This window comes from Zalophus californianus, chromosome 9 (assembly GCF_009762305.2).
Source record: "Zalophus californianus isolate mZalCal1 chromosome 9, mZalCal1.pri.v2, whole genome shotgun sequence".
Classification (NCBI taxonomy): Eukaryota; Metazoa; Chordata; class Mammalia; order Carnivora; family Otariidae; genus Zalophus; species Zalophus californianus.
This window is the reverse complement of record NC_045603.1, coordinates 66,536,028-66,548,787: the sequence shown is the minus strand read 5'-3', so window position 1 is coordinate 66,548,787 and position 12,760 is coordinate 66,536,028. Positions and strand designations below refer to the sequence as shown.

At 39.9% G+C, this 12,760-nt stretch overlaps 1 protein-coding gene across 1 annotated transcript in view; it reads right to left on the bottom strand.

The window, feature by feature from the left end:
- The window catches only part of SLC38A4 (solute carrier family 38 member 4), a 40,255-nt gene that overhangs the window by 21,873 nt on the left and 5,622 nt on the right, over positions 1–12,760 (bottom strand). Inside the window, exons 2-5 of the mRNA XM_027595144.2 lie at positions 7,624–7,853; positions 3,654–3,744; positions 3,036–3,151; positions 222–295 (exon numbers count right to left, since the gene is read on the bottom strand). Coding sequence (XP_027450945.1) covers positions 222–295; positions 3,036–3,151; positions 3,654–3,744; positions 7,624–7,742 — 400 coding nt within the window. The 5' untranslated portion in view covers positions 7,743–7,853. The remainder of the gene's footprint in view (positions 1–221; positions 296–3,035; positions 3,152–3,653; positions 3,745–7,623; positions 7,854–12,760) is intronic.

Here is a 12,760-nt window from a genome sequence, read left to right as displayed (position 1 = left end):
ATCAAGACTCCTTTTTCCTATTTGGCTTGAACCTCAGCCAGTTGCCTTTCACTTCTCTTAGCTACCTAATTACTAAAAACATTGAGAGGCCATGTCGTTGGGGTCAGAAGAAAATGAAATGTGAAATTGACTAAAATCCTCCGACGGTTAGAGAGCAATAGACTGAACTACCCTTTAACAAGAATCGAAACGGAACATCTTGGACTTGAGGGGTAGCATACCTCCTTCCTTGGCGGTCTTTAATAAAAGGTGAACTGAGTAGAGGGATAATATTGCCACGGCAAGCAGCAGGGTTCTGGGAAGGGAACAGAGAGTAGACCGTAAATTTCTATAATAAATAAGACATCCTCACATTCGATATTATAAATTATCGCACTGGTCCTTTCAACCATTAACTTTCCGAAAGTATGTGGGTTTTTGAGAAGCTGAGAAATTCTTTTCTGAACTCCACGCATACCCTGTGCTGTCACACAACTGGAATGTGCTGTATTTTATGTGCTAAAACATACCACCAGAAGTTCCCCTCTAGCCGAGGTTGGTTCATAACTTAGATGCTAAATGTATAGCAAAATTAGCAAATACTCTCTCTACTTATTCAGCATATGGCTATATGTCCATCATATTTGGGTGTTATTCTCAGCAACTTTTATAACTGAAGGACTATTTGACAAGCTGGCTAAGCCTTAATGTAAAAATCTAGAAATACCGAGGCTGGAGCATGCAGTCTAACCTGCATTACTACTGACCCTGCACATGAGATAACAAGATACCGTGTGAGCCGGAGGGTCAGGCCGTTGCCCGTATAATAGAACAGAGAAGGGGAAGGATAGGGTGCAGAAAAATGCCGTTTTGTGTTGGGGTCAGAAAGAATCATTTCTGGCTCTGGACCCGCTACAATGTCCACAGGCATGTACGGATTCTCTACGCAGAGAGTGATCAGTGTTTCTCCAAAAACAAGAATTGGGAAAGCAAAAATAAAAGCATCTATATAACAAATAAAGGAATAATACTAAACTTTACCTGACATCTAAAGCAAAAACAAAAACAAAAATAAAACCCTTATTCTTTGTTTTACATGACCAGAACACATTAAACATTTTCCCCACAATCGATCTAATTCTTCTTCGGTAATTCCTGACGAAGTCAATGTTGCGAATGTATATTTGGGCCATGAGTTACAAATTTTTACAACTACTCTAGCTATCTTGTGCTCTTGTTTTCCACAAAATGTTTACCAGAACTGTCTAATCAATGACTTATTCATATATGTTTCCATATGCCTTGTGAACTTACCTGTTTTTAAAGATGAGATTCAGATTACAGAATTTTATTTCCTGCAAAAATAATGAGCATTCCCTGTATTCTAAACACATACTTTCTTTGGCAGAAAATACTAAAAGTAAAACCAATGAAATCCTGTGTCAGTCGCTGTGAGTTAAGGGGGTTAGCCGAATTCAATCTGTGCTTCTTGGATACACAGAACATACCTCACGATGTCCAACAATGTAATTGCTCTGGACAGTTTAATCTGTTAAATGTTTAGGTCTGAAATGAAGCCCTCGGTTTTAAAAGTGGAATATTCTACTCCCTTGAAAATGATCTTGTGACCCTAGGCCTAGGATCGGGGGAAGAGTCTCTTATTTCTATTCATCAGTGATTGATGATAACTTCCTAACTGGAGAAGGCAGTCTGCCTTAGAGATAGTGCCTATTACAAAAGTATACAACTGTGTGTATGAATACATCTCTAAGCCATTAAGATTCAGAGAATTAAAAAAAAAAAAACTACTTCGTTTCAAACATGACGTTGATATAAAAATCCGTTCAGCTAAAGAATATTATACCCAAAACAGATCAGAGCAGTAACACAATATAAATATTTATAGTCCTGCCTGCTCCTTAGCCCTCAAATAGCTGTGTGATTATCTAATCATAAATGATGCTCAAAACATAAATAGCATATATTTATAACATAAGCATTGCATTCATAGACAGCTATTTAACACTCTAGCATTGCACTAGGGATGGCGATCTGTATTCACGCTGATGCCTGCCTAATATTAGACTATTCCTGTGAAGAATTCCACTGCTGCCAACTGTGTCTTAGAAAATACCAGGCTGTACGTGATGCACACAAACGTCTGTGGCTGTTTGTCACAGACGATGTGGTGTCCATCCTCCAGGTCGGCCATGTGACCCTGCTACCCTTAAGCAGCATTTGACCAAGTACATAGGTTTAGGAATAAACTCTGGCCACTCTGCAAATATTTCTGTGCCAAGCACTGTACTAGGTCTTGGGGATACAGACATGTGGTGAGTGAAAACAGATGTGGGCTCAATCCCCTGGAGATTATAATCTAGCAAGGGAGAGAGATACTAACCAAATAAATTGGACTACTGCACTAAAATATTAAAATTATGGGGAGTGTACAGTAAGGTGTTTGTCCTGGGCATGGAGGCCAACAAAGGCATAACTCAGGTGAGGATGAGCTGTGCTATGAGGAGTCAACTAGATGAAGAAGAAAGGGAAAAGAATTCCAGGACCCTGTGCAAAGGTCCTTTGGTGAGAGGGGAACATGGCACCTTCTGGGATGGAGAGAAGGCCAGTGTGCTCATTGCATCAGGCATCTAGGGGGTGTAGGGGATGGGGCACAAGATGGGACCGGAGCATACAGGACTCTAGGCCTGGTTTGGGATGGGATTCTTTTCCTCACAGTGTGATACAGTCGGATCTGCTTCGGGGAAAGATCTTTTTACGGTGAATCACTTTGTAAAATGCTTTCTTTGAACTGGTAGGGCTGTTCCAGTACTTTGGGTGGTTGAGCACATATAGTTTCTGCCAGTTGGTTAGGGGCAGCTGGTTGAAAAAACACCATGATTAGTCTGCTCTGATTAGTCCTCAGGTTGCTGTTTTATCTAGATGCCCGAAAATATGCTAATAATTTCTCAGATCATTCCTGTTCACAAAGATCAAACTTGAGATTGTTAATTGAAAGAACACCAGGTGTGCATGGGCTTTGAACCAGATGTACTTACATAAAAAGTATGATCCCCGTGTTGGCCATGGCATAGGACAGCCCCAAGATTCCACTGCCCATGATGGCATTACTCAGGTTGAATGAAGACATTCCAAAGGAGGTGGTTCCAGGATGCTTCAAGAAAAAAGGGCACATTTTAAGCAAATATTTGCCAAAGGAGGAACCCTTTTCAAATTATTCTTATTCTCACATTATCTTTTATTGGAGAAGCTTACAGTTCAAAATTGAAGAGTGAGATAAAATCACAAGTGAGTAAAAAGCTGTTATTTCAATAAAAGCATATAATTTTCAAAGGAATGCTTGGTTTCAGCAGGGGTCTCAGGGAAAAAATAGAAAATACAAGTTGGGTAATGTAAAGAAGGGAAAGCATGTCTGATTGCAGATTACATTTGGGTTAGAATGATTTCTCCAAAAAACAAATGAATTTCATAAATGATTTATGTAGCCATATGGCGAACAGGAAAAACAAGTCCTTATTCCAGTAAGGGCCTGAATAAACAGAGAATGTGCTGATCAAGCCTTGGAAAATTTCAGTCACATTGTTTTCCCACAGAGACCTAGGTAGATCAGGCACCCTTGAGTCCTGTTTACTGCCCAAAAGCAGAAATTCACTTACATGTTCATCATCATAATCTGCCAGCTTCTTTTCCCCTAAAAATCCATTTGTCAGGAATTTCTGACTTTCAGCATCTTCATTAGTAAATTGACTGGATGCACATACAAAAAAGAAAATGAAGGAAAAACAGCTAAGTAAATGCTCTGAATTATATTTATGTTTCTGGTGATCTAAGTCACTGAATCGGGGAGGAAAAACAAGGCACTTAAAACTTTTTTTTTTTCTCTCTTTTGTTCCTTCATACTAGTGTTCCTTCCAGACCAACAACTGAGCTCTATTCATGAATATACTTTGGGAAGGAGAAAAGTTATGAAGGAAGAAAATAATTTTTTAAGTCATATTTCTTCTTTCCACAAGAATTGTGCCCAAAAAAAATGAATAATTACAGCTAATTTTTGTTTTCACTTTGGGCCCTCCCAAAGAGAAGGTATAGAGTGGTGACTGAGTTTTCTCCGTTACTACCACACCATAATCAGACGATTGTATTAATTCAATAAATATTAAGTGCCTAAGCATGTGATCTTCATCTCATTCGATGTTCAAATATCCCTATGAGAGGAACTTTCAAGCCCCTGCCCTACAGATGAGGTGACCCTGGCTCAGAAAAGGGAAGTAACATGCCCACACCCACCCAACTCCAAGTCTAGGGTCTTCCATGGTGCCCTGCAGTCCCAGGCAGGACCCCATAGCTAGTGTTTTCCTTTTTTCTTGGCTCCACCTGTGTATTCACATATCCCTTGCTGGAATGTAGTTCAGTGGTAGCTCTGTGTTGTGTTTGGTTGTTTTTGTGTGTGAGTGTACAGATTTTCATGACTGAAGATATACTTGAGCCATTTAGACAATGAGAAACTGAGAAAAATGTTAAGGAAAACCATGACTTGGTAGAAGAGCTGGGAAGAAGTAGGGCTTTCTACCTTTGCCATCAGCAAACGCTGTGACTGTGGTCTACTTGGGCAGAGGTTGGACACCGCCCATGGCTATTCTGTACAGGTCCTGCGGTTATATGCCAGGGGTTTGAGGAAATGGGTCTAGTATAACCAAGTATCCAGAAGGCTTGACTAGTAATCACAGGAGATCTGTACAAATTATCCTTTATAACAAGCTAATCTTGAAAATATCTTGTGAGAAAGCGATAACAAGGTTACTTTGGGAGACTATAGAACAATGTCAAGTGTAGGTAGAACCAGCAGATGAAGTTACTAAGTTTGATGGGCTTTTCTAGATATTCACTGTGGACAAATTAGGAACATTTCCCGGCATTCTCCTCTTTCTCCTAGGAAGCATAATGCCCGCCGATGCTTTCTTCCATCCCTGCATGAAACCCCGCGCCCCCTGCTCCCTTTCTGTGCTTTACTTTAATAGTCTGTAGTTAATAGACTTGCTATGTGGAGACTGGGACATAATGTTCATAGTTGGAAACAGACAAAATCAGATAAAATGGAGCCTAAAACACGCCTAAGGATTAGCAAACAAAAGTGTCATCTGGATTTAAACTCTGGAATGCCAACATTCTATTACTTTACCTCAATCAATAACTTAGAATCCTTTAGTCCATGAGTAGATTTTAAAATTTAAAATGTGAAAGTAAATAGATTTTTCTCTCTCAAGGCATCTGCATGTTTTTATTTTGGCATGAGATGAATTATAATCATAAAACATGACAAGACTGGATAAACTATATGAGAAATGTTTTGAATGTCTTAAATGTTTTGATACTGAACACAGCATGTATTGAAAACATAAGTATAATGATTCCAAATAAATGAACTATGTTCAATTTCCCAACAATTTACATTGAAGGGATCAATCCAACCAAACATAAGCAAAACCCATCTTTTTAAAGTGATTATAAAATTGCAAAATGATGACTGGATCTGAGTCAGGAGTTAAAAGCTAAGTCACTGTAAGCAGTCCTGAACACATTGTATGAAGCTTAACAGAAGCATTCCTGTCTTTCCACTGTGGCTTTTAGAGGACCAAATCGAATGACCCTGTAGGACTGTTCTCGGGATGGTGTCCCCCTCCGCTCAGCCACCTCTGCCGAGTTCATATCTACGTGCCTCCTTCTCAGAAACAAGAGCTCTCAGAATTGGTCAATTTACTAGAGGTGACAAGCGAAGGGGAAAGAACCAAAGTTTATTGGGGATCAGCTATCTTTCAGGCATTCATGGAATTAATCCTTAGAAAAGTAGGTGCTAGTTGCTCGTGCTGCATTTTTCACTAAAGCTCACGAGAAGATAAATATCTTCTCCAAACGTAGGCAACCACTCTGCAGATCCCAAAGCCCTGTGTTCTGCCACACTGTGCCTTGTCAAGAGTTGCTCAACCTAGAAAATGCCACGAGTTACATCTCCATCATCTCTCTAGTCCATCGGCACACAAGGTGACTGCACAGGCTCTATGGAGGGAGAACAGGGCTTCCTCCTGATGGTCTTTCCTCGATGTCATGAAATGAAATGAGATGTCCTTGTTTGAGGGTCATATTCTCTACATCAGGCCTAGATTTGGTCAAACATTTCCTTCTAAGTGTCTGAAATCATGCATCATTTGTGTTCTATACCATTTTGTGAGAAATGAATTTCCTTTATCAAAAGTCTATTATGCAGCTACTACATTCCAGGCAGTATGCTATGTGCTGGGTCCACAGAAGCCAGTAGCCTGTTGTGGTGGAATGATGGAGGAGAGCAGGCACACAAAGGAGGGGTGGTCACTTTCACCCGAGGGAGGGCTTCATCGGAGTTCTGACTTTGAGCTGTGTCTTGGAGGATGAATGGTATCAATGGAGGAAGGGGAAGGTGGATGAGTGACACAAAAAGAGGGCATTCCAGGCTGATGGAGCAGAATGAGTGAAGGCACAGGGAGCTGGAAATGGCTCAACAAGGCTTTCCTACAAAAAGGGAGCAGAGCAAGATATGAACAGGAGAGCCAGATCAGGGACAAACCAAGAAGGGCCTTACATGCCAAACAATGTATGGCCCAATCTTTGTCTTATAGCTAATGGGAAGCCACTGAAAGGCTTTACCAAGGGATGGAAGCTGAGTTACTCTCAACTGTAAAAGATTACTTTTGCAGGGATGTGAAGAGCTAGTTGGAGGTGAGCAAAATGTAGGACAGGGAGACCAAGGGACAGGAAAGGCTGTTCTAACAGGTGACAGATGATGAGGTCCTAGAGTAAGATGGCAGTAGAATGGGTACAGAGAAGAGGGTGGATTTGAGACCTTAAAGAGGTAGAACCAATCAGATATAATCAAACACTCGATGTGTGGCTGGGAAAAGGGACGATTCGAGGTTGACAGTCAGGGTCTTTTGACTGAGTTGCTACAAGACAGTGGTGATTTTCACCATGATGGCAATTACTGGACGAAAAGGAGATTTTGAAGAGAAATATAAGAGTTCAATATTAGACATCACAAGTTTGACTTTTAAATGAGGCAATTCAGACACATGAGGCACCCTATAGAGAGACGTGTGGCAGATAGTTGGATAGAGTGACCTGAAACGAAGTGAGAAGTAGTCTAACAGGCTGAAGACATGGCACACATTCGGTGAGTGGAACTGTGAGAGTTGTCAATGAGCTTGCTCACAGGTCATTTTTAGTGACCAAAGAATCGCTACAGAATTCTGGAGATGCGGCAACATCGAAGGGGCAGTCAAAGGAAGAGGAATCTCAGGGGAAAATAGCCCAAAAGGTGAAAGAAGTGATAGGTTATATAACTTTGAATGTTCTGTATTAATGGGGACTAGAACACTGTAACCTCAATTCTAAATTAGTCACACACAGTCTAAATCAGACTGACATATAATGATGATATAATAATGAACTTCAGGATCAGAGTTGATGTGTGAACATCAATGTCATGGTTATCTTGCAAATAGATAATGAGTCCAATTCTTCCTGACAAAAACCTTGTTTTTCACATCCATAAACCTGTCATTTTTCCATGGAACCTGGTCATTTTTAATCCCATACCTGCTCATTGCTGCCTTTTCTAAATTACCCATCCCGGTGTAGCTATCTTGAGCACTTTCTCCACTGACGCTCTCGTCATCAGGTTCAATGTTGACATTTCTCAGCTCCATGGGATCCATTTGAGCTGCCAGCACCTCTTGTCCACACACAAGTCCCTTCAGTGTAAACAGTATACTGCACCTTCAGCCTCAGGCTCTTCCACTTTAGGCTGGTATTCAGAACACTCTTTCCTGCAAGAAGAACATGAAATAAATCATAATTTTCTTTAAATTAGATAAATGAATATGAATCACCTACTTTGTGTATGGTCTCTATAGAAACATGGAAAGAAAGTACACTCCTGAAAAATGTCCTATAAATTTATTTCTGGCAAGTTCCTTTACCCAATACAAAAACAGAAAATCAAAGAGAAGAAGGAAAGTCCTTTAATAAATCGCTAAATCATCGGATATTTATAGAGTGCCTATGTAGATGAACATGGCAGGTGCTCTGCTAGTCACTGTGGGAAGAAAAAAAAAAATACGACCTGGCAGCCATCTTCAAGAGGCTTTCCAATTTGTAAGCAAATTGCCTGATTTTAAAAGAAAAGAAGATGAAAGTAAATTGTTGACAAAGACCTGACAAGGCAGAATCTAACAGTGTCTCTACCAGCAGTAAGATAGGAATATTACTGCTTGAATTTGCTAATTGGGTATAAAAGAATTCACATCACCAGAACGCCTGATGACAAGCAACACAGGGTAGGATCATGCCAAGGGAGATGCTTTCCAGGCACTTGGATCATGAAGCCAAAGCTAAGAATGTAACAAAAGGAAGTACAGGTTTAGCTTTGAATCAGCATCTGTTACCATCCATATAAAATTAAAATGCATTTTAACAGCAAAGAGACTCAGCTTTTAGGTTCTGCTCTGCCTTTAATTCATTGGATCCCAGCACAAGTTAACTTTTTTTAAAGATTTTATTTATTTTTGAGAGAGCACGAGAGAAAGAGTGCATGTGCGCAGGAGCAGGAGGAGGAGCAGAGGGAGAAGGAGACTCCCTACTGAGCAGGCAGCCCAATGTGGGGATTGATCCCAGGACCCTGGGATCATGACCTGAGCCGAAGGCAGATGCGTAACCGACTGAGCCACCCAGGCACCTTTATTTTTTAACCTCATTTTCCTCAACTATAACGTGAAAAGGGGTGGACTGGCATTGGGTTTAAAAAAAAAAAAAAGCTATGAATCCATCATATGCTGTTGATAAAATTCTTGTTGAACTGTTATAGTGGGAGAAGTACTATCAGTTTTGGAAGGTGTGGTTCTGAATACGCACTACCCATTTGGTAAGAATATCCCAAGCACAGAAACTAACATAACAATTGCTCCAGAACTCAGGAAATCCAAAAGTACCCTGACAAATATAAAACCACATGGGAATGCCTTCGCAATCCGGCCCCTGGGCAGCACATCTGTGGAAGGCAACTCACACTTGCTGAGTTCACAACCACAAAGTACAAAAGCCACAGAACACACATGGAAACTCAGGATGAGTGTCAGTAAGCATGAGAAAGAAGATTCATACCTGAGTAACTAGAGCTAGCAAAGCCATCTAAAAGGGACTTTAAAACTATATAATAAAAACTAATAGGAAGATTCAAAATAAGAGCTAACATCCATAAAATAAGAACATTATAAAAGATGATCAGGCTGGTTTGGAAAAGAGCCAAAAAAGGAATTTTAAAAATTAAAAAAAAAATAGTCATTGAAATAAAGAGAACTCAGCTGAAGGGAGAGTCATGAAACTGAAAGACAGATCCATGGAAATCACTCAATTATATCACAAATAGGTAAAGAAAGACAAATATGAAGTTAAGAGACATGGTGGGGAAGCAAGAATAAGAAGTCTAACATACTCCACTGGCCCTCTTATTATGAGAAAAGTATGAGGCCAGGGAGAATCAAAATAGAAAAGACATAATGGCAGAGAATTGTCCAGAACCAAAAAAAAGAGAGTAGCTCTCAAGATTTTTAAAAAAGCACATAGTATTTCAAGCAGAAGGGATAAAAATGAATATATTCATTGATATGATAAAGATAAAGAGAAAAATTATAAAAGCCAACGGAGAGGATAGAAGATATGCCTACTGTTAAAGAAGAAATAGAAACTTGTATTAAATGAGTAAAAAAGTTTCCTCCATCCATCACACAGACCAGTTTCACCGAAGAGCAGGACCTATGAATGACCGTCTCTATTTTTAGTTCTTGTTAGTTATTCTGAATTTAAATTATTCACTAAAACCTCTCTGACATGGTTTATCAATTCTAGACTTAGACAAATGACAAGTGAGGAAATTAGCATACTTCCTTCTACCCGTCCTTCTCACAAGCTCCTAATTGTTTTAGTTAATGAAATACTTTTACAATGTTGAGATTCGTAATACTTCCATACTATTCTGTAAAACAATGAAGTCTCTCCTAATTTTCTGTAGGTTGTTTTTGAACACTAAAAACCAACCAACAATCAGCATTGGCAACATTATGATTGTGTAAATGGTATGCTCTAAAGAATCAAGTGGTAAATTTGACTACATAATACATGATCTAGAGGTCCTCTGTCAGTAAAACTTTGCAAGTGAATTTTCCATCCTTTTACTTTCCACCCTCTGAATCTCACTCAGCTGCCAATGTCTTCTGAACACCATTCCATCTCCTTTCTTCAATTCATTTTGCATGGTGCCGGAATCCACCTTGAATAACTCTTTTCACACAATGTATCCAGGTTTATAAACAGAGTTTCTGAGTTGTTTCATGTTGGAAAAAAAGAAGCTTTACTTTGCCCTTAAACTTTGTTTGAAGAAGTATTGAGTAGAGTAGAAAAACAGTTTACTTTGTTAAGTTTTCATTTAACTTCCAGTGAGGTAACATACAGTATATTGGTTTCAGGTGTGCAATATAGTGATTCAGCACTTCCATATGTCACCCGGTGCTCATCAGGACAAGTGCCCTCCTTCATCCCCACCCCCTCTTTCCCCCCTCCCCTCTGGTAACCACCAACTTGTTCTCTATAGTTGAGAGTCTGTTTCTTGGTTTGCCTCTCCTTCTTGATATCCTCCTTTGCTCGTTTGTTTTGTTTCTTAAATGCCAAACATGAGTGAAACACATATGATATGTATCTTTCTCAGACCTATTTCATTTAGCAGAATACTCTCTAGCTCCATCCGTGTTGCTGCCAATGGCAAGATTTCCTTCTTCTTTAGGGCTGAATAATATTCCATTGCATAACACAGTTCCTTTTTAAGCTATATCCATCTTATTTTCCAACCTGTCCACTAATTATTTTTCACAATCATGTTTTTAATTTGTAATAATTTGGTCTTCATCTTCTCCCTCCTTTTTCATCCTACCCTTTTCGTTTGTTTTTACAGAGGCAGTATTTTCTCAAATCTTTCTAGAGACATTGACTGGAAGTTTTCAAAAGCTCCTTTTGTCCCCTGAATTATGTATTTTTTCTGGAGTTAATTCTGTTTGTCCATCTTGGTCCCTCTCTCGCTTGCTGGTTTTCCTTAAGTTCTTAGTGATCCTAGGTTGTCTGTTCTTCTTTATGAATGAAGAGTATGGTGGTTAACTTAGGTAGTACTTGGGGTTTCTCTTAAATTTTGCAGGCCCATTTCATTAACGGGTTGCTCCCTTGTAGGTCCCATAAGTGGCTTCTCTGCAGATATCTATGTGGAGCATCCTGGAGAACGCCACTCCCGGATGCAGCAGGCACTCTTGGAGAGGTTTCTATGGGAGCAAAATGCTCTCATGTGTTTTCCTCTTGGTTGGAGCTTCTGTTCCTGCTTGTAATCCCTCTTTGTATGCTGTGGAGGCCCCGGTGCCATTTGTAAAGTCGGGTTTTCTTTTTTAAATACACACACACACACACACACACACACACACACACACATATGTATATGTATATATATATATATATATGATTTTGTTTATTTGAGAGAGAGAGAAAGAGAGAAAACAAGCAGGGGGAGGGGCAGGGGCTGAGAGAGAAGCAGGCTTACGCTGAGCAGGGAGCCTCATGCGGGGCTCGATCCCAGGACCCTGAGATCATGACCTGAGCCGAAGGCAGGCGCTTAATGACTGAGCCACCCAGGCACCCCAAGTCAGGCTTTCTTTCCAGACTAGATCACAGGCTTAAACTTTGAGCAAAGGTGGTGGCCCAAACAGATGAAAATGTCCAAACTGAGGTTCCTTGGCGAAAACCTGGTCATTGCTTGCCTATGAGACACACCTTCTCCTTGTATACATTCATTTCACTTGGAGTTGTTGCCAGGCTCATTCTGAAGAAAAGCCCACTTACCCCGTGAATTTTTTACCCTGGTTTACCCAGTTCTTTTTCTCTTTCACAGATTTTCCAGTGCTATCTGCTTTCTGGCTTCCAGGAATTCTTCCAAACTTGTGTTTATTATGAACACTGCTATTATTTTTTAGAACTTTTGTGGGTTTTTTTTTCTTTTAAAAGGTATTATTTTGTGTAAAGCTTCATTGCTTGAATTCCTCAACACAAGGTCCCAATCCTCCATTCTTACCATCGACTCCCAAGTCTTCATATCCCGAGGTCGATCTTTGGGCCAGGCCTCTCCTCTGAGCTCCAGCCGCCTATGTCCAGCCTCCTAACTGATGTATATACTTGCATATCTCAGAGGCAGTTTAAATTCAATGTGTCCAGAATCTAACTTGCAACAGTTTCCTCTTCTTCCAATGTTTCCTATCCAAAGAATATTGTCACCATTTATCCAGGTACTGAAACCAGAAGCACGAATCTTCTATGATAAGTTTTCCTCTGTTACCCCACCCTCCACATCCAGTCCTTTACAAAGTCCGTTTGATTCCACAACTCGTCAACGTATATTCTCAAGTTAATCTACTACTTTCCATTTCTCCGACCATCACTCTTCTCCAACTACTATGGTTGCTTTTACTCTATCAACTGCAGCAAACCTAATCCATGTTCTTGAATCCTCTCTTGTCTTCCCTCCCCCAAAATTTACTTTCTGCACAACAGCCAGAATGATCCTTTTTTATTTTTATTTATTTTATTTTTCAGAATGTTCCTTTGAAAACTAAACTTAGGTCATATTTATTTGCTTAAAACTCTTTCA